Raw genomic sequence first — 20,821 nt, 5'->3', positions numbered from 1 at the left:
GAATTCCCCGAAGGGCCAAACAGAACTGGTGTTTTCATGTGGTATGGAGCTTGGCTGGCCATGGGGCCATTCACTAAACTGCTCCCATGCCTGGGCAGATCCTGCTTTCATAACTCCATCCATGAGCTCATCTAGATTAACTCAGGTCACTGACAACACGGCCTTGCTAATACTCAGTGTGATTCAAGAATACTGACTCAAGTATGCCACTCATCCAGAGCTGCCTCATGACAGATAGTAGGCATACGGTGACAGAAGAACCCAGAAACGCCAGTAGACAGGGTCTAGCTGTCTAAAGGGGAACGAAGGAATTAAGGAGTGGAAATTAAAGAATTAAGGCAGCATGGATAATATTTACATGGACCCGGGAAGGACAGTTATTTGGAAGGTCTTCACTACGATCCCTGAATTCAGAAAACACAATTTTGCTATAGGCAGAGATAAGTGCATCAGTACAAAATGCACAAAGGGAGAGATGGCCAAATGTCATTCAACAGGGTGAAGACTTTCAAGCGCATCCTGCGCTTATTTTCAAATCATCAGTGTAGAGCAGCCTTTTCCAGCCCATCTCTGTCTCGTTTTTTCACCCAATATAGTCTGCCGGCTGAGCAATTACATAGATCTAGAAAAGGAGAGAATCTGACCTATTTATAACACAGTCAATTCTCCACTATTTCCAGGCTCTCTCAGGGGCCACTGACTTTACGCTATTATCTGCCCTCTGGTCATTCTATTGTCCATTATCACCTCCACAGGGAAAAGGAGGTGACTCTCAAATCAATTCATTTAACTATTTATTATTAGTGCTGGTAAAGAAAAGAATGGAAAGTGTTCTCTGTAAAACATGTACCCCACAATCAGGCATTTATCTATAGACTTTCATTAATACAGAAAATGGGATGAGAGTTGCCATACTTTATTTTCAAACTAGTGAGTCTTCTCTCTTCCCATTTTACAGAAATACCTTGAGAAACTCAACAACCATTTTCACTCAAAAAACAGGCAAAGAGCAAAGAATGATTTCTTAAATAGTTACCCATTAAAAAAAAATCATATACAGAAAGTTACATCACAGATTCCCTACTGGACAATGAGCCATCACCTCTGAATTTGATTTTTAAGGCATGGAAAAAAACAAATTTAATGTTGATTTTGGAAATTACCCAGTGCTCACCTATCCTATAAAGATAATAGCTACGAAATAAGATAAACAACCTAAGGCAATTTTCTCTACTCTAGTTTCTTGTGGTGTCAAATTGGGTTATTAGCAGTATTACTCAACAGAACGTATTTATAGGGTTTCATGAAGATTTCAGTGTGATAATATACATGAACTTCATAAGCATACTCTAAATAAACCTCGTCTATGATCCATACTTTTATATATTGCTGTTGTTTACTATTATTATTATGGTGATGCCTAATCCCCTGATGACAATATGGCCTTGCTAATACTAAGTGTGATTCAAGAATGAGAAGAGCATATTGTTTCTAAACAGTCCCATAAGTTAACATTATAAGATCTTCTAGGATGGTGTTCGAAGCCTCTAGTATTAAAGCATAGTGGCTTATCAAAAATCAACTCAGGTGTCATTCTGTGTATTTCCTATTGGCACTGAAAGCACTGCCAACATACAGACAGCCCCGAGGGAACCAAGGGTCAAGTTTAAGGTGGGAGCATATCAAACTATGCTCCACCATCTTCCACCTATTTAGGCATCAGAAATGTTGCTGAAACTTTGCACACACTGAGCCCACATGCATGAGAGTCACCTCTGTCCAGCAGTTGATAATTCACCTTGAAAAGGTAGCAAGGTATTGTTAGAATTATCTTTTGCCTAAGCAGGACTGAGAGTCCGTCTGTCACCATTATGACCACATTAAACCTGGAAAGTTTAGAATTTATCGTAACCTTCAAATGTTCTTCATGTGCACGTCATGAACACTAAGGTGGATCCTGCTTTGTGGAGACAGAGTGATTAAAGAGTTATGATTTCAGGTCTTCTTTTCTCCTCTCTGGAGAGCCCTGGCTCCTCAGATATCTCCATCAGGAAATCATGTGCCTGAGATAAAATCAACAAAATAAAAGCAAAGGGCAAAAAAATGAGAGTACAAATGCACAAAATTTTCACAAGTTCTTTGCTTCGCTCTCTTTAATTAAGCCAAGAAAGATACACAAAGTTAATGGTACGAGTTAAGTTCTCATTCTATGGTTAACCACATCTGCGTGCACATCTACTTAACTGATGGTTTTACTCAGTGCCAAGAAAGATAGACCATCAAGTGGAATTATTTCTTCTTTAAACAGATCTTCCAGTGTGGCATCTGAATTGCCTCATGTGTGGTTTGGAGTGCTTGATGCTGATCAGGGTTGGGTTAACCAGCAGGCATTCGCCTGACAAACCTGCTTAGAGTGAGGCAGAAAGGTGGGCATTGTATTTTGTCCCCATTGGGCAACCTGTCTATGGGAATGAAAATGCACTTCTGAGGAAGCCATCCCTATCATTAGATTATGAATCTTCTTGTCTTCCAGGATTGGCCAGCACAATCATGCATTTATTCATTCAATTACATTTCTGCAGAACCTGGTGCTTTGGGCATGATTGTTAACACTAGGAAGACGGAATGAATGAGCCAAGGTTCTTGGAATCTAATGGGAAAGACTGACATTAGAACAGACACACTACAACACAACATGAACAGGGAAATAATAAAGGTACAAACAAAATGCTGTAGTAGCTCAGAGGAAGGAGTGAGTAATTTTGACTGGGAGGGAAGGTGACATTTGTGTGGGTCTTAAAGGAAATGAGTTTGCCAAATGGAGAGCGAAGAGGTAATATTCCACATAAAGGATAAACAGTAAGGGAAAGGCTCAAGAGGCCATTCCTAATCATAAAGGTGGGTGCAGGGGATGGGCGCTTGAGAATGAGGCCTGAATGATGGTTTGAGACGCAGATTTCATGAATCTCACATGTTATAATAACAAGCTTAGATGGGCTTTATCCAGAGGGACAGGGAACCCAAGTGGTAGATGACCAAAGTAATGTCATTTGGTTTTTAGGAGGGTAATTGCAGGGATTCCAAAAACAGCACAGTGTAATAGTTGAGGCAACATGGATGGAAGCTGGAGGCATCATACGGAGACTGTGGCCACCAAGAGAGAAGCCAGTCCGGGCGTCTGGCCCTCTGAAGGTTCTTTCCTAGAATAGTTGGGTTAAATCAAGCAGTATTTTCTTTGTGACAAAATACACAGAAAAATTACTGATAGAAATTCACAAATGACTATAAACCAGATGATTCTAAAACTACTGAATCTTGGGTCAGAAAAAAAAAAATCCTAAAAAAATTATGTAGGTCAGTAAACTCCAATTCCATGAGTCTTTGGGCATCCATATTCCCAGGCTTCTCACAGGCTTAATAAATCAGAATCTCCAGGCCTAAGGCCCAGGGACCTGGATTTTTAACCAACTTCTCCAGTTAATTAAGACGGATGAGTCAAGTTTGGCAAAGGGCATCTCTAGGCCAACCCATCATATTTCTTGATGAGCAAGGATGAAGTCTTCTTTGAAAGAATATCCCAAATGCCAAAACAGCATGGTGCTTGGCACACGGTAAGGATTCAACCTTTGTCAAATCCCCAGTTACAAGCCTGTGACTAGAACGGATGTCTGCCTTGCATTCCTTCGGGACTCAGAGATTATTAGACTTGAGTTTTAAATTCCACTGCTGTCAGCACTATTGGACTTGTTCCTTACCTATTTGAGTCAAAGAAAAATTTTAAACTACTTTCCAAAGAATGTTAATCTCTCTTACATGTTCTAAAGTAGCAAAACAAGGTCTTACTGTTTTACGCCGGGTAGAACGTTTGGTTCAGAAGCTACTTACCAAGATGTGGACACCTTACAAAATATGCTCTAGTGTCTGCTTCTCTCTTCTCCAATTTGATTAATTATATGTATATATACCACATTATATATTATGTGATCTTCCCAGGAAAAGCTTCCGCACTTCAGGACTTGGAGGTCTGGGACATGCTTAACAGCTTGTTAACTATAATTTCCTACAGCAATAAATTTATAGATTTATACTGGGGGGAAACACCTAAATTTTAATGGTTGAGTAGAAAGCAAAACTTATACTATACATACATTCAATTACGGTGATAAATGAAAAATAACCCCAGCATTGTGTATTTTGACCAGTGACCTTGAGCACTATATTTGTTCAGAATATCTCCCATAGAAGCAGTTAGAAGACCCTTTGCTTAATTTCACTGGAAATTACTTTCTGGAAGAAATAGTTCCACATTAAACTGATAATCCACTAGCATCATTCGGATTCAGGCATCTGTCATTATACCAGCAAGGTGCAATCATTCTATAAGTACAAACTAAGCATTATATAAACCTAACAATAATTTGTGTGTTAATCTTCTACGATAAAATACTCTCAGGACTCTGCCAAGGGTCATGTGTGAGATGAATTGTGTGCAGCAAGCGTTTAAAATTCATCCGGATAAAAATCTCTGTACATTGGCAAAGACCTACTAACCGTAGCTCACTAAGCCCAGTGTCACAGTCTGGACGCAGGACTTTGTTGCAAGCTGCAGGCATTGGCCACCCCGGAAGGGTGCGTGGAGGTGAAGGGGGCTGCATGGAGAAGCACTCTTCGAGTGCCAAAGCCTGTGCTTTCAATGAACAACAATAACAACAACAACATCCACAACCATAACAGCAAAACCATAAGTTCGACAAGCCCCCGTTGACACCACTTTCTGATTCCCCAGAACTCAGACGAAAGTGTCCTCGTTTCTGTTCCCCTCCCTTCTCCGACCCCTATGACACCAGCGGACTGAGATACACCACTAGCTATGAGCTCATTCTGCCACCGTGTGAAGTGCTTATTTCCTTTGCTGTCCTTTTCATGCTCTGTTATACGCATACTACTGAGATTTTATTTTGCAGAAGAAGCTGTATCTTGTTGGTGAATCGGTTCAAGGGGTCAAACGCCTTTTTTGGGATTCCAGAGAAATGGCAAAGATATTTGTAGAAGGGGAAAAGTAACATGGGGAATCATCATCATTTTGGAGAGAGAAGGATCTGCAGTCAGCATCTATTAAGCCTCTACCGTGTGCCACACAGGGGGGCATTTTATATAATTATCTCAACCCTCTCAGAAGAACAGCTCGGTGAGTAGAAAATGTTTTCTCCCATTTTATACTAGACATAAAGACTAAAAGACATTGAAGGGGCTCCTGGGTGGCTCAGTCGGTTAAGCATCTGACTTCAGCTCAGGTCATGATCTGTGGCTCATGAATTCAAGCCCCACGTTGGGGTCTGTGCTGACAGCCCAGAGCCTGGAGCCTGCTTTGGATTCTGTGTCTCCCTCTGTCTCTGCCGCTCTCCTGCTCACACTTTGTCTCTCTCTCTCTCTCTCAAAAACAAATAAACATTAAAAAAAATTTAAAGATGTTGAAAAATCTGTCCATGGTTTTCATTAATACTGTGTATTCCTGGCACATTTCTTAGGGTTGACTAATCTTCGGTCACGTAGAAGTATAATGCAATTAGGTTTTGTGTCTCCCTCTCTCCTCCCCAGCCTGGGCAGCCTCAAGGACAAGGATCCTCCTGCATCATTGTTGCCTCTCCAGTCCTACTCTATGGCTGGCATACAGTAAGTGCTAAAAGTCACCTCCTGGATGAATGGAAAAGCTTTATCATCTGGTGCATACCTTCTGTCTCTAAAAGAATCATATCTCCTTCATGAGTATCAAGCCATTCACACAAAAATATATCCCTTCATTGCATTTTGTGCTTCTCTTTATTTAGAGTTTCCTTAGGACCTATTTGGAAAAGAAAATGTCCAATTAAAAATAACTTGGGCTATCTCATTATTCCATTCTGTTGGGGACATATGGGCTAGATTAGCACCACCAAGCTTAAGAATGTAATAGTACACCCTCCCCATGGTATCTAAGACTTAGATTTGTTTGTGCATTTCTAACTTCCCACACATATACCTCCAGATTCTTCTTGTTTTATTAGCAGAACTCTTCAGAGTAGTTGCAAACATTTTCCTTCTTCAAATGTTATTATTATGTCACTCAGCACTGCCAGAACAGAAAGCACTCAGATTAATTTTGCCAAACTACAAAGGTAATTTGTCATGTAAAAATATAGTTATATGGCCAGGTACTTTACAACATACTGCTAAAATACTCATCAATTAAAAAAAAAGAAAGAAAGAAAGAAAGAAAAAGAAAAAGGAAGGCAGTGTCAGAACTTTGGCAAACTGTAAGTCAGAAACTGAAAAGAACATTATTAAATACAGATTGTCATAAGTCCAAATGACTGATAAATACATTCTTCTGATCAAGAATCACAACCTAACCATACATTTTACAAATACACTTCCCATATGCATGTGTTTTCTGCAAGCTTCAATTAAGCAACCATAAAATGATTACAAATTCACCTTTACAAGGTCCTACATGTATACAAATCAGGAAAGTAAAATAAACACGCTAACTCTTGAAACATTTAAAATTAAAATGTCTCAGATGTGACAGTTATAAAAACGCAATTGAAAAACACTATGGAAAAATAAGTTGCAAAAAACTGTCCCACAAGGGTTTTGTGACACTAACAATGTCAAAATAAGGCCAACCTTTGGAGAGTAATTTGGTATCTTAATAAATCAAGTCTTTCCACTCATTGGTAATGAGCTCACTAGGTTTGCTCTACCAAAAAGGCAGGCTTTTCACCAGCCTGTCTCATGTTGCAAAACCAAAGTTTTAAACACCATCATATATATACATATATTTTTTTTTTAATTTTTAAATGTTCACTCATTTTTGAGAGACAGAGAAAGACAGAGCATGAGCAGGGGAGGGGCAGAGAGAGAGACAGACAGACAGAATCTGAAGCAGGCTCCAGGCTCTGAGCTGTCAGCACAGAGCCTGACACGGGGCTCGAACTCAAGAACCACAAGACCATGACCTGAGCCCAAAGTCAGGTGCTTAACCAACTAAGCCGCCCAGGTGCCCCAATACCATCATATATTCTACTAATGACTTGTGTTTTGCAAAAGGTAACTTGGATGACTGAAGCATAAATGCACCCAAGAAGAGAAACAGCCTTACTGCGGGGAATGTTAATGGTTTCTTCCCAAAAGATCCTCAGTGGAATCCATTTGTGATAAATTCAGTTTCTAACATTAAGCCAACCTGTCAAGGATGGGAAGCTTGGCCCTTACACAGATCTCACCATAATTACCCTTGATTCTTGAAAAGAATACTTGCATCAAAACAGGGAAAACTCACAAAAGAAGAAAATGCACCATTAAATGAAAGGAAAAAATGATGTGGACACTTCACTGACACTTTACTGCTTGGGTGATAGATATCTCATGGCCTTCACAAAAACCAAAGCTCCTGGAAGGCAGGACACTGTCTTAATATAAGACCTAGAACTATCCTGGCATATGACAGTCTTGCATAGGTAAATGTTATCAATTTGAATAATGCGCCTTTATGGAACTATAACACTGTATGATTATCATGGTATTTTCCCACACATTAATCTCATCTGACCCTGCACCAACCCTGTGGAACTCTGCAGAAAGGAAATTAAGTCTCCAGCAGATTAAGTAATTTGTCCAAAGTCATAATGTAGAAAGCAGTGTGCTGACATGAGAATACAGGTTTTCTTTATATGGACATATATTTTCTTTCCTCCACAACAATCTCCCTACCGCTCACTCCCCACCACAGTTAAGGTCCCAAATCACAAGGCCTACATCATAAAATTAAAGCCATCCATAACAGGAAAACTTGCATCTAATATAATGGTGGGGAGACAAGAAATGCTATTTATTTAGTTCTAAATATTTATGTGATTTAAATAATTGTTACTATTTTTATAAAAAATCCAACTCTAATCTTTCGGTTAGGTTGGTAAAGGAAGAAACTTATAAACTGTATCTGGAGAACTCAACATCTATGGGATAAAATGTAACGTTCATCATTTTGTGCAAAGCCAAAGGATCTCAAAGGGAACTCTATGCAGACTTACGTAGCCTTCTACTTGTTTCTGGTTCCCATCATCCAGTGAGACACTAGACTAATAGGGCTTTCTCAGACCAACTCACAGAGGCAGTTGTGAGCAATAAAATCCCGCATGTGATAATTGGAAAAGGTACAAGAAGAGGGGGAAAGGCTAAGTATGAATCAATTTCATCCCTCGGAGCCTAGACAGAATTTTCTGGAACCTCTATGTCAAATGCTTCTCCAACCTACTTCCGTAACGTTCACCTCCCTCTATCTATGAGGAGTATTAGAATTCCCTGCATTATTTCCTTCTTCAAAATACTTAAGTCCAAGTTCTGGAGCAAAGTGGGAAAGGAAACTATCACAGAGGCTATTTTGACACTGGATTTTCATGAAAGTGACGCCCCTAGGCAGCTGGGGATAAGAGTGACACCAGCACATGGACCTATTTCGGGACTGATATGAGTCTAATGTTTTCCATTCAGCTCATGACCTCTGTTGACTTCAGTGGCCACTATATTTGTGAACAGACTTTAGGAGCCACTGTTCTTGTACTCTTTGTTGAAGGGGGTTTCGATATTCCAAGGACCTAATAGCTTCTATGAACTTTGAGACCTGATATTTTTTGGTGGGTTTAAATCCAAAAGCCCTCAGGTTCTTAAAAGGTTCAGATAGAAGATTCTTTTATCTGTGTCTTGAAAGCTCTAATAAAGAGAACTGAAATATAACACATGACCTGTGAACTGAAGGGGACAGAGGAACTTTTGCCAAGTTTCCTGCACATTCCCTTAAAAGCAACCAGGGAAGAAAGTGAGAAAAACTGCTCAGCTCTAATGAGCGCCTAACGGGTAGGAGGGCCAGAGATTTACTCTGTGAATGCTTAAAAAAAAAAAAAAATGGCTGAGGTCTTTAACCACTAAACTGCCGGAAAACGTGTGGCCTTATTAAGCATCAGCAGAATAACTGACCAGTGTTTGAGAATCGTGAATGTGGCCTTTTGACTTCCCAAAGTATACAAGGATATTTTCTTTGACTTTCCCTTATTACAGATCCATAAAAACGACACTGCTTTGTTCAGGAGACTCGAGACACATGGTGCTGCATGCTTCTGCAGAAACACATCCCACATTAAATTAAGTTAGAGGTGGTATTTGAAAAATAAATAAATAACGGAGTTCCAATTCACTGCAAATGGTACAGGAGGCCAGTAAGTGGGAAGCCCACAAGAGAAGGACTTCTTTTAGAAAGATGTTTTACAGGACTTTTTCTGCATCATTAACTCTTCTGGAATCCTGAATATACCATGATGAATTTCCCTAAAAAAAAGTAGCTACTGTTTAATTTTGAATCACTTCAAAGAGCCTCAGTAGAAGGAATCAAAGAAAACCAAAAAAGACCAGTAGATGTGAAATCCGCCAAGAAAGAAAGAAAAAAAAAACCCATGAAGGTTCTAACAGATTTTGACCATGTACTGAAAATACCACTGATTATTTTGCTAATACAGTGTTTTACTGTTCCATGCTACTGAAATAAGTCTCTGTATTCATCGGAACACAGGATATTTTTATTACAATATTTGTGTCATAGCTCTTTAAAAAGAACCATATTTAAAACCTTGAAAAGAATCTCTGTCTTAAAAGGGTTCTTGATGTGTAGGTGAGTGTGTGTGTGTGTGTTTTACTATAAACAGATACTTAATTGGAGTTCACGTTGCTGAAAAGAGTAAAAAGATACTGGGAGTCATATTCCTATCCCCAACATGTAGTTCTAGAAAAAAAAATACGTAACTTTTAAAAAGCAGAGCATTTGGAAGGCGGGGAAAAGAAAGAAAGTTGGCTAGGGTATTATAATGGTTGTATAATAATAATAATAATGTCTTTAAAAATGTCTTTTGCGTAAAACCTGCCCAAGGGAAAAGAAAGAAAACCTCCTAAAAATTCCATATCCCTGAATACCACTCCATCAAAAACCATCTGGAAAATGTCAGATAATGGTATCCACCCACCTAAGAAATTCAGTAAACTTTGTCTTCAATTACCATTTAGGATAATCAACCCAAATTGAAATTTCAATTTCAAAACCCTCAGAAGACAAAGCTGGGATTAGGAATCAGATTTTAAAAGTCTCCTTAAAAGACCATCTGTTTATAGACACCCTTCTCACATCCCACCTCGCCTGTCCTTGATCTGTCCCATAAGTTCACAGCAGAAGCACAGCTGAATTTAAAGACATACACACACTGCTACCATGAAGTCTAGTTATCACATATATGTTCTGAGCCTGTCTCAAGCTTCCCTTGTTATGTAAGCACTTAGGGGCAATAAAATTTCACTTACATCCAGCAGCATTGTGAGTCTCAAAACATTAGTCTACCTGACTGTACAATCTTTTTACTGGCAGTGGATAGCACTGGTATTTTATTTATATTGATCATACTGTCGATGCTATATGGAATAACCATTTAGTAGCCTATTAGCCTGTAACATTTTATTACTGTTGTTAAATATCATTACCCATACTGAACTCCGTATTAGAAAAATCAGGCTCGGAAATCTAAATATTCCGAAAGAACTACAGAGCCTTTGGGTTTTTTTCCCCCTACATAATCTGCAGACTGATGAGAAAAAGAAAAACAATGAGTATTCACTTCTCACAGATAGAGGTCACTAATGGACTGAATTTGAATCACCATGGCAGAAACCACAAAGTTATTAAAGTAATCTAGTGAAAAATGAACTTGAATTGAAATTAAAGTAAAAATACCAAAAGGTGATTATCCAGAAAGGTCTGACCTGAATAGAAATAAAACTGCATCACCTTGACCTTTTTTGAATCTTCTAAATAGTGAGCAAAACCGAGACCCCTCCCCCCCCACACACACCCTTTGCTATTTTTTAACTTCAGACACTGCTCATTGCAGAAGCGGGAATTCTTCCTTGTAGGCTACAAGACCAAAGAGCCAAACTAGATCAGATGTTCACACTGAGTCTCTACAGAATAAAGCTTCTGGACGTACATACTTGAGCCTTTCTTGAAACCACAGCTTCAAACTGGGAAGATATAAGGTTGCTTCAGGGAGATATGTCTAAATCCTAAATCAAACTCTCCAGCAGGCCAGAATATAAATGTAACAGGCATCAGAGGAGGTTCAAATTAGATCCAGCCGGTCAAAGTCAAACTCAGATAAGATCACATCATCTGAAACCTAGCATAGGGGGGAGAAAAACCATGACTACCTAGGGAACCTCAAGGCAGCCCAGCATGGTGTCATTTGGGAATCTACTTTCTTCTGTTAAAGAAGAAATTCCCCCCAGGAATTTCTAAAACTGCAATGAAACTACTGAAGTGTTCAGACATGGGCATTAAGACAAACAAACAAACAAACAAAACCCAGCATTCTTTCCATGCTAGGTTTGTATTTGTAATAGGTTCTGCTACACAGCTAGCCCAATTCTTTTTATGATTTCTTGTACCTACTGGCAGAGACATTGAATAATGCTTGAAATTTCTTTTTCCTACCTCCTCCACTCACATACTGGCAATTCAACATGACAGTATGGTGTTGCACTGCCATAGATGATCATTAAAAAGTCTTAAATGGTTTAACCCTATCCTGTTTGGGGCTTTTGAGGAGGAGAGGAAGAAAAGTTATATTTGGAAGAACAATAGCATCATGGGGAACGGGCAACTTTTCATGGCATGTGTATTCCCCAAAGATTTATTCTCTTCTAATATGGTGGCCTGTCGATCTTATGAATCTGCTGCATATTGCTTAGTGATAAAAAAGAAAAAAAGTCCAGTTCTCACACTTTAAATACTGACCTAAAATTTTACGTTTATACTGCAACAACTAAATACATCCCCGGACAAACGCCAATCTGCATTCTATTACCTCAAAATGGTTGGGGGATCCTTTCACTGGAGACTTAAGAAGGTCATATCACTTAAGTCCACAGACAATATGGGTTCCTATATGGAAGCTAGCCTACATACTAGCTTTTGGCTAGGAGAAGTCACACTAATACATTTAGCAATCAGCCTGTGAGCAAGGGGACATGCCCCAAAGCTCCCTGAGATGCTGTGTGATTTAAGAGCCTCCCAGCTGAGTGGGAAGCAATGCTCCCATTTAGATGGGGCTTTGCATAGCAAATGCAGCATGTGAAGAAACCTAATCAGCACCTTGCACTCCCGCGTGAGCATTTACACGGATTTGCGCCTTGCACTTGATTAGCTTACTGTAAGCTTTACAAGAGATTCCTTCCACTAAAATTAATCAAAAGGTCTTGGAGACTGATTTCCATTTACAAGAGGAGTCAAGATGAGCTTCCAGGTGAATAAATAATGATCCTAATAGTGATGGTGGCAGCAGCAAAGGAGGAGCTGCTTTGAAACTCAAAACTCAACAGGGGGGAAAGGGGAGGTTGGAGAGTTGGGGCTGGAATCTTTCTGTAGCTCTCTGAGGGAAAAGCAGGAGCTCTTTTCTTAGTTAGCTCAAGTAAGGCTGCTGTTCTGGGAAACGTGACCATATTCTCTCCGCTGCACACCCCCCACCCCCGCCCCAAGTGCACACACTCTAACACTCACCCCCCCCCACACACACACACCATGGCGCATCAGGCCACCACGGAAAAACCGGCCTCTCCGCAATACCACTACCCCCCCCAACACACACACACACACACACACACACACACACACACACACACACACTACAAACACTGCAAACTCACGTCGTCAATGGTTAATGCTTTTCTTATCAGTCTGCAATAAAAATGTGACTTCTAAAGTTTTTATTTTATGACACCAGAAGGTGAATGGAAGGAGGGAGGAAGGGAACGATCCGAGGATGTCAAAGGGGGGAAAGGTAAAATTTTTCCCTTTCCTTGAATTTCTCTCCTCCTCCCTCCCGCGCTCTCTCTCTCTCTTTCCCCCTCTCTCTGTCTCTCTGTCTCTCTCTGTCTCTCTCTCTCTCTCTCTCTCTCTCTCTCTCTCTCTCTCTCACACACACACACACACACACGCCCAGATTTGCTTTCCTGCACCAGCTAAACGGAGTGGGCGAATGGGAGTGGGCTCCTATCATCTTTAAAAGACGCTAAATAAGGCTGAGAGAGAGAGAGGGTGAAGGTGAGGATGGGAATTAGTGCAATCCATGCATCATTCCCCCGGATTGAAGAATACTAAAAGCCCCCCAATCCACATTCTCAATTTCCAACGAGCTACGAAAAGAGGCCCCAGCTGGGGCCGAGGGTTCTCCTCCATCCCCAGGGGGAGCTTCGCCTCCCCGCACAGCTGCCCACCGGGGGCAGAGAAGCGCCGCGGGTCCCTCTAACCTGACTGTAGATCTCCCCGCGCTTGGTGCCCATCCCCGGGATCTCCAACTTCGCTTCCCTCTTACTTTCAGTCAGATCTGTCTGGCCAGGGTCAGCAAAGGCGCTGGGAATGAGCAGAAGCCCAGCGGCCGGGCACGGAAGCAGAGGGTTGGGGGTGCGCATTACCTGCGAAGGTTCTCGAGGTCTCCTTCCAGCCCCGGTGGTAATCTCGCTCAGCGCCGCGTCCTCCCCCAGATCCAAACTTTTGCTCGGTCCTCCGGGTGGCGGAGGCGGCAACGGTGGCGGCTGCCGAAGCCCAGCCCTGTCGCCCGCAGCGTCGGGGCTCGGGGGTGCGGAGGCCGGAGCCTCAGAGCGGCGCGCGCCTCCCCGCAGCCGGCCGGAGCCCGGGCGCCCCACTCGCCTCGCTCGCCTCGCTCGCTCTCGCCTTTCTCCCCTACGGAGCCGCGGCATCGTCTTCCCCCTTCCTCCGCCACCTCCGCCTCCAGGGTTCGGGCATGCCACTTTCTCTCGGCTCCCGCCGCCGCGGCCCCCGCCTCCGGTCCTCCTCCGCCTCCCCCTCTCCGCCTCGACCGCGCCACGAGTCCCGAAAGAAGAGGGCGAGAGGGGAAGGCAGCGGAAAGAGGCCCCGCAGCGCCGGAGCTCCGCGAAAGCGGAGGACCTCGGGGGGCGGCCCGAGAGCCGGGCGTGCGCGCCCGGAGCTGACCGCTCAGAGCCCCGGACCCGGGCGCAGCGCGGGGCTGCGCGGGGGCGGGCGCGGGGCTCGCTCCAAGTGCGGCGCCGGCCCCGGTGTGGGTCCCGAGGCTGCTCCGACCTCACTGCTGCCACGCTCGGACGCGGCCGGGCTAATGTAGACGCCGCGGCCCCCACCCCCACCCCTCCTGACACCCCCGGGAGATGTTTACAGTAATGAATTCGCGGGATCGCCTCCGCCGCTCCCGCGCTCCTCCTCTCCCTCCGTCCCCCGCGCTCTGGCGCGCTCCCCTCCTCGAGTCCTCTTTCTCTGCCCCCCTCCTTTACTCCCTCCCTTTCGGAGTCCCTCCCACATTTCTGGTTTAAAGAATGCTTGGGAGGCGCGGCTGCAACCCTAAGCTTTCCAAGAGGCAAAGTCGCACTCGGCTTTTAACCCTCTCCTCCCTGAAGAGAGTTGCAGGGCGTCTGGGCCAACACCATGGATGCCACCCGGACCGAGCACGCCCCCTCCTCTCTCCCTAGCCTGCACCCCCTCCCACCCCCCAACTCTCAGGGATAATGCCACCGTCTGAGGGCTGAAAGTCGATTCCCCCCCCCCCCCACCCCGCCCGCCTGCGATGTACTTGCAAGGCAGAGGATCTATTACGTAGACTCGGAGAAATGATCGAAACGTGAGATTAGAGGGTAAAAATATAACAAGTCTCACAACCAAGATGGCGTTATTTCAAATGAAGGCAACCCTGGTGATTTGAGCCCCCACCCCCATCCCATCCCCCGTTAATTCCCAGATCCCGGACCTTATCCAATAACTTTAATTGGAAAAATAATCCGAAGTTTAACATGATCATTTCGAACACCTATTTTCTCCCTTCACTCTGGCTGCTGGGAAAAAGGGGTGTTCACTTTCCCCGTAGATTACCACGGACAACTAAATTCAGCGTCAAAGGTTCAGAAAAAAGACTTGACAGCAAAAAGAGCCTGATGTGTATACAGGCGCCGTTTCCACTTAGCAATCTCTCTGCAAAGGTTAAAGAGTAATGTAAGAAAACCAGGTGCACGTCTCTTTCTTGGAAAACATATTTTAAAAGGTTCTGGTTTTCTGCTCTCGTTTCATCGTCGCTCCTCCTGGCTCCAGTAAGTTGCTGTCATGTTTTAACAAGTCTGTAGAGAGGCTGAATGCGAACAGAAGAGGGAGAGCGAGCTCGCGCCAAGCGTGGGGTTGCGCGGAGAGGCGCCGTCGGTGGGGCCACGCGAGAAGCAAACAGCAAGCTTGAAACTAGCGCAGGACCAACTCCCTGGGGACCCACGGGCTGTCGCGGACCGCGAGTGGGGCAGGGGCGGTGGCCGCGACGGGCTCGGGAGGATTTCCCCGTCCTCAGTTCAAAGCCTGAGTCACTTGGCACCACTTTCCCAATTGTTTCCATTTCCTTCTCATCCCTGCGGTGTCTACCGCCTTCACGTATCTGAGTGCCTTAGCCGTGTTAAGACGACTTAGAGAAACGCCCCATTTGCCTCCTAAGCACAAGCCACGCACGGATCCACCCAGACGCACGCCCGAGACGCACGGTGGCACACGCGCTCACACGCGCGCACACACACACGCACACACGACCTGGGTTTGTGCCCGCGGGTCGCTGCTCCTGTTGCATTATGCAAAGTGGTCAGGAAAATACTTTGATTCACATCTACATAACCGCTCCTCTCCCCAGACTCAGTGTGTGACTAACAAATATCCACGGGAGGAGGGGGCACGGCTGGGGGAGTTAACTGGACTAGGACAGACAGAGTGCCATCTTGCTGGGAGGTTCCAGGACCAAGGCGCCAGCGAGGACAGCCGTGGTGGCCTCCACCTCCACCAGCAGCTGCCGCTGGCTGAAGCCCCATGCGATCCAGGAGTTTCCCGGGCATCTAGTAAGAGTCCAGTCGGCCCCAATCACCCTGCTCCCCGATTCTTAATGTCCCCGGTAATGCCCCGACCTCAACTGGCAACCTTGATCTTGGGCCTGATTAGAAATGAGAAGTGACCGCGCCGGCGCTGAAGGCACGGAGCCGAGCCCGACACTGGTCAGCGCGGCGGAGGGATCTTCCCAGGCTGCGCCGGACCCGCGCGGGGACACGGTGGCAGCTGGCGAGGCTCTGCTCCCGCCCTCCTCGCCGCCGCCTGGCCCACGCACTTAGCGCCAGGGGGTGGGGGGTGGCGTGTTCCGCCGGCTTTCCGCGTCCCACGCTCGCGGCTCAGAGAACGCAACCCGGGTTCAGCCTGGTGTGCTCCCTGAGCCTTCACCGCCCCCACTGGCGCGCCAGGAAGACGCGCTGGCCGAGCTCAGAGCTGGGCCACCGAAGAGCAGCAGAGCTGGAGAAAGACTTGGTTTTGCAAGAAAGTAACCTTCTCCCCAAGTCGAAGGGAAATGCACCTCGAAGGGAAAGGCACCTCCTCCGCGTCCGTTTAGCCAGGAATCAGTCCCGGGTTTCGGGCAGGAGGCGGGCTACCGGCTTTGGATGCAGCCGCTCGATAACAGCGGTGACATTATCAGCAGATGGAGCGGGCGCGGGGGTGGCGGAGTAGGGGGTGTTACTCCTAGAAGTTAGCGTATTCATTCGGGGGAAGTGAGAAGCTGGATTCCAGCAAGCTTAATGGCTGGAGAACCCCCAATTGGGGATGGATCCTCCTAGCAAACTAGCAAATTTGCGTTTGACCCAGAGCTCAGTTACAAAACTCTTTGAAGGAGGTGAATTCTACCTGCAAATAGACCTCCCTAAAGTCGGGGGAGAGTTAAGCAGCCTGTGTTCTCTCTGGAGGGGAAACAAAACAAAACAAAACAAAACCCAAAACATCCCATCCCGATGACCACCCCTGCGTTGGTTCAAAAAATACACGTATCCCCCCCCCCCCCCCCAGCCGCTTAGCAGCAGCCCTGGAAGTTGCTGGAAACTCCACCTGGCACCTCTGTCCCTTTACCTGGCCTCCGTGTCTCCTCGCAGAGGGCTCATCCGAATCCGACAGGGTCGGGGAGGTGGAAAGGGAAGAAGCTGACGCGGCAGCAGCGGGGCTCCCGGGGCATGGTATTGTTTTAGGGGTCACCGCCAAGGTCCCTCCTGCCCATCGTTGAGAACGGCCAACCTGATCCCTGCTCGGGGTGGACACCGCGGCGGGCGCGGAGCGGCCGCCTCGCAGCTGCTTCGCACCCGGAACCGAGGGCTCGAGACGCACCCCGGGCGGAAGCAGCGCAGCGCCTCGGCGCGGGGATTGCGGCTGCCGCCGATACCTCCAGGCGCTGGTTCTTCTGCGGCGACAATGGAAGATGCCCAACTCACAAGTGACAGCGACAGGTTTCGTCCGTACAACTAACTACAAGGTACCCAGCCTGGGACCGGAGGCTGCGTCCCCCCTCCCCCTCCTCTCCCTCCTACTGGGGAGGGAACTAATTTAACCCTGTGTGCGCCCTGCACTCCCTGGAGAAGCTGGAATCGACTCGGAAACCGCAGGCGGCGGCTCGCGGGGCCAGAGCTTTGTTCACGTGCGTTTCCAGCGGGCACTCGCGTGGCAAGACGCCAGTGGCAGGCTTCCAGCGCCCGGCCCCGGCATGGGAAGGAGCCCTAGCGTTTCATCCGGACCAGACCCAGCCCTCGGAATCTATTTTTTGCCTCCAGTTACCAGATGTATTGAAGTTGCCAGCAAAGTTGGGTTTTATTCCTCTGTTTCTTCCTCCCTCCCTCCCGCGCCCCCGCCCCCCGCCGCATTATTTCCTTTCCTAGCGGTGCTTTGAAGATGTGGAACTCGCCGCTCATTCTAATTCTAGCTTATAACTGTTCTTGCGTGTGCGAGACGAATGGTGGAGGGTCCCCACCCACCCACGCGAAATCCAAATGAAAACGCAGGGAGAGCTGTCTCCCACCCACTCACCCAGTGTCAGCCACAGCAGACGACCACATATTCAAATAAGACCAAGACACGGGAGGATGGGGTAGGGGGCGGGTTTGAGGCAGTTTAAGATGTGAATGGGCTGATGGAAGGGAGACCGCGCGCCTTAGGACGGAATAAACAAGGGAAACACGGACAAGAAAGATGATGCAGAAAATACATCTGCGTACCAACATTGAGAACAGTAGGTCAGCTTTAAGTGCCTAGATTCGGATTGACAATATTTCCCGGGCTCCTGTGGAAGCAGAATGAATGAATGAATGAATGAATGAATGAATGAATTCTTAAAAAATAAGGGAGAGAGAGAGATAGAATACAGGAGGCTCAGCCTTGGCCACCCAGATGCTTTGCGTTTTGTAAGCATCTTTGTCTAAGTGTTCCGGACTCCCAAGAAGTTAACTGGAGTTGGAAGTAAGTCATCTCCTGGAGGGGGAATGGAAGCCTAGACAAGAGAAACTGACAGCCAGCCGCCTCCGCTGTCACCGTCACACCCAAATGAGCCAGAACGTCACCCACGGCGCAAACTCAGACAATTTTCAACAGATTCCCTTTTTCTGCATCTCCATTCTGGACGAAAGAAAGAAAGAAAGAAAGAAAGAAAGAAAGAAAGAAAAAGTTCTTTAAAAATCACTTAGAGGGTAACACGTGGTTCTTGCGAAAACGGAGTTATTTTTAAAAGAAAAAAAAAAAGTGTCTCTCCACAGGATGGATGTTCTAAGTTTTCTCTGCACCCTCCCCAAGCCAATGGGAATCTGTAATAGCCATTCCAAACGCCTCCAGAGAGAGGCCGACCCAGGGAGGAAATGGGAACAGTTTCCAGCGGGCTTGGTGCAGAATTTCGCTGTAAATCCTTTCAGTTTGCCAAGGGGGCAGCAAAGCCTAGGGAGAGCTTGTCAAGCGGCAGAATCCACAGGGAAGACCACATTTTAGCACAAATAACTCATCTACCTGCTTTCAAATACTCATCTTGGTGTGCATAAGTGTACAGGAGTATCCACATAAGGTTCTGTCTTTGAAACCTTAACCTGAGATAACAGTATAATTATTTCACCTTTAAGAATACATTTTGGTTTAAAAGAAGAGGAAACTCTGCACAGGTTTTACCTTGTCATCTGTGCTGCTAGAAAATGAGGAAAACTGAAAATGTGAGACAAGGTAGCTGCCAATGTACAGAATTTGTATTATAGATTATCGCTGTCTGTAAGTTATAAGGAAATAAGGATGCCTGGGTGGTTCAGTCAGTTAAGCCCCGGACTCAAGGGTTTGAGAGGTCAAGCCCTGCACCCAGCTCTGTGCTGACAGCTGGGAGCCTGTAGCCTCTTTAGGATTCTGTGTCCCCCTCTCTCTCTGCCCCTCACCCACTAGCACTGTCCCTCTCTCTCTCATAAATAAACCCTAAAAAATAACAACTAAATAAATGATAAGGAAACAATATCATCTGGATGTGCTCCTTACTAAAGACTATTGATGTGACGATTGTAATTGGGGCGAGGAAAATTAAGTACAAAAAAAATATCACATCTAATGTATGAACAGAATAAGCGCAACGAGTTTCTTAACCACGTGACCCCTACATCAGCTTTAGAAATATGTGCTGCTGGAGCCAGAGGAAGGAAAAAAGTAGTCAAAGTGGTTCGGGGGCTCCAGAGTGTAATAAGTTAGCAGCCTCACAAAACTGGGATTTTGAGGTCACTTTATTTTTATTAAGAAACTATCACTAATATAAAAGGGTACAAGAGTAGAGAAAGAAAAAGCACATCTGTGAAAGTAAAAAAAAAAAAAATCAGCTCATTCCTTATTGTTTGGACTTTGATCCTCAGTGGGGTTTTTACCTCAATTGAAACTTGACTGCCATTTCAAATCTTTTAGGTCGCCCTCCATTTATTTGTACGCACCCCCATCTACACACGCGCATGCACTTTGGCCTGTGTTTCTAATACTTTGAGGAAGTAAAGCTAACACAGGATTTGGATTTATAAGATCATGGTTTAAGCCCAAGGCACTGAAAATTTTGATATCGGGTAAGCTCGGCTCTGAGCCACTGTTTACTCGTTAATAAAATGGCCATAAAAATACCTGTTCTACCAGACTCACTGTATGGTCACAGTATGAGTCGGTGCATGTGAAAATGCTTTAGAAAGTTCAGCTGTTATTCAGTTGTTGCCAACAATATTATCATTACATCACACAGTCCCAGCCTTCAAAACATTGGAAAGTTACATCAACCTGAACAGTTTCCTCTAATGTTATCATCTTACATTACCCTGGAATGGTTATCAAAACAAAGGAGGTAATAGATCCCATCTAGGATACCACATAGCCCTTAGTCATCGTATCTCCTGTTCTGTGTGACAATTCCTCTATTTTTCCTTGTTTTTGATGACCCTGGGAGTTTTGAAGAATAATGGCAGGGTATTTTGTCTCTCAGTTCAGGTTTGTCTGATTTAACTCTAGTTCTGGGTTCAGGGAAAGAAAAATACCAGGGAGGTGGACTATTGTTCTCATCTCATCGTAGCAGGTGGTGCATGATATCAGCATGACGTCACTCATGATAACATCATCACTCTCTAATGTATCGTGTGCAAGGTTTCTCCACTATACAAACTATTTGTCCTTTTCCATACTCTGTGCTTTGGAAGTGAGTCACAAGTCCTGCTGACCTTCATGAATTTAGAATTTTTAAAAGCACAAAATAAGCATTTAGTGCAATTCATAAACACCCCAGATATTGAGTTCACCCAGGAATAATCTCTCAGGAAATTCCTCCTGTATTATCTACATCCTCAGGAAAGTGTTCAACTATCTCTTCTTGGCTATGTATTTTAAACC

At 45.1% G+C, this 20,821-nt stretch overlaps 1 protein-coding gene across 1 annotated transcript; it reads right to left on the bottom strand.

Annotated features, from left to right (window-relative positions):
• Window positions 1-1,863: 1,863 nt before the first annotated feature.
• LOC128316177 (translation initiation factor IF-2-like) lies at window positions 1,864-15,978 on the bottom strand. Its single transcript, XM_053225105.1, has 4 exons — window positions 15,798-15,978; window positions 15,255-15,541; window positions 6,020-14,469; window positions 1,864-5,842 (listed from the first exon to the last, which is right to left on the bottom strand). The coding sequence occupies exons 1-3, from the start codon at window positions 15,976-15,978 to the stop codon at window positions 13,267-13,269; spliced, it is 1,671 nt and encodes a 556-aa protein (XP_053081080.1). The 3' UTR covers window positions 1,864-5,842; window positions 6,020-13,266.
• Window positions 15,979-20,821: the final 4,843 nt, after the last annotated feature.

The sequence above is a fragment of the Acinonyx jubatus genome, chromosome B3 (assembly GCF_027475565.1).
Source record: "Acinonyx jubatus isolate Ajub_Pintada_27869175 chromosome B3, VMU_Ajub_asm_v1.0, whole genome shotgun sequence".
In the NCBI taxonomy this organism is placed as follows: domain Eukaryota; kingdom Metazoa; phylum Chordata; class Mammalia; order Carnivora; family Felidae; genus Acinonyx; species Acinonyx jubatus.
Note: the sequence above shows the minus strand (reverse complement) of the source record. Positions and strands in the feature narration are given on the sequence as shown.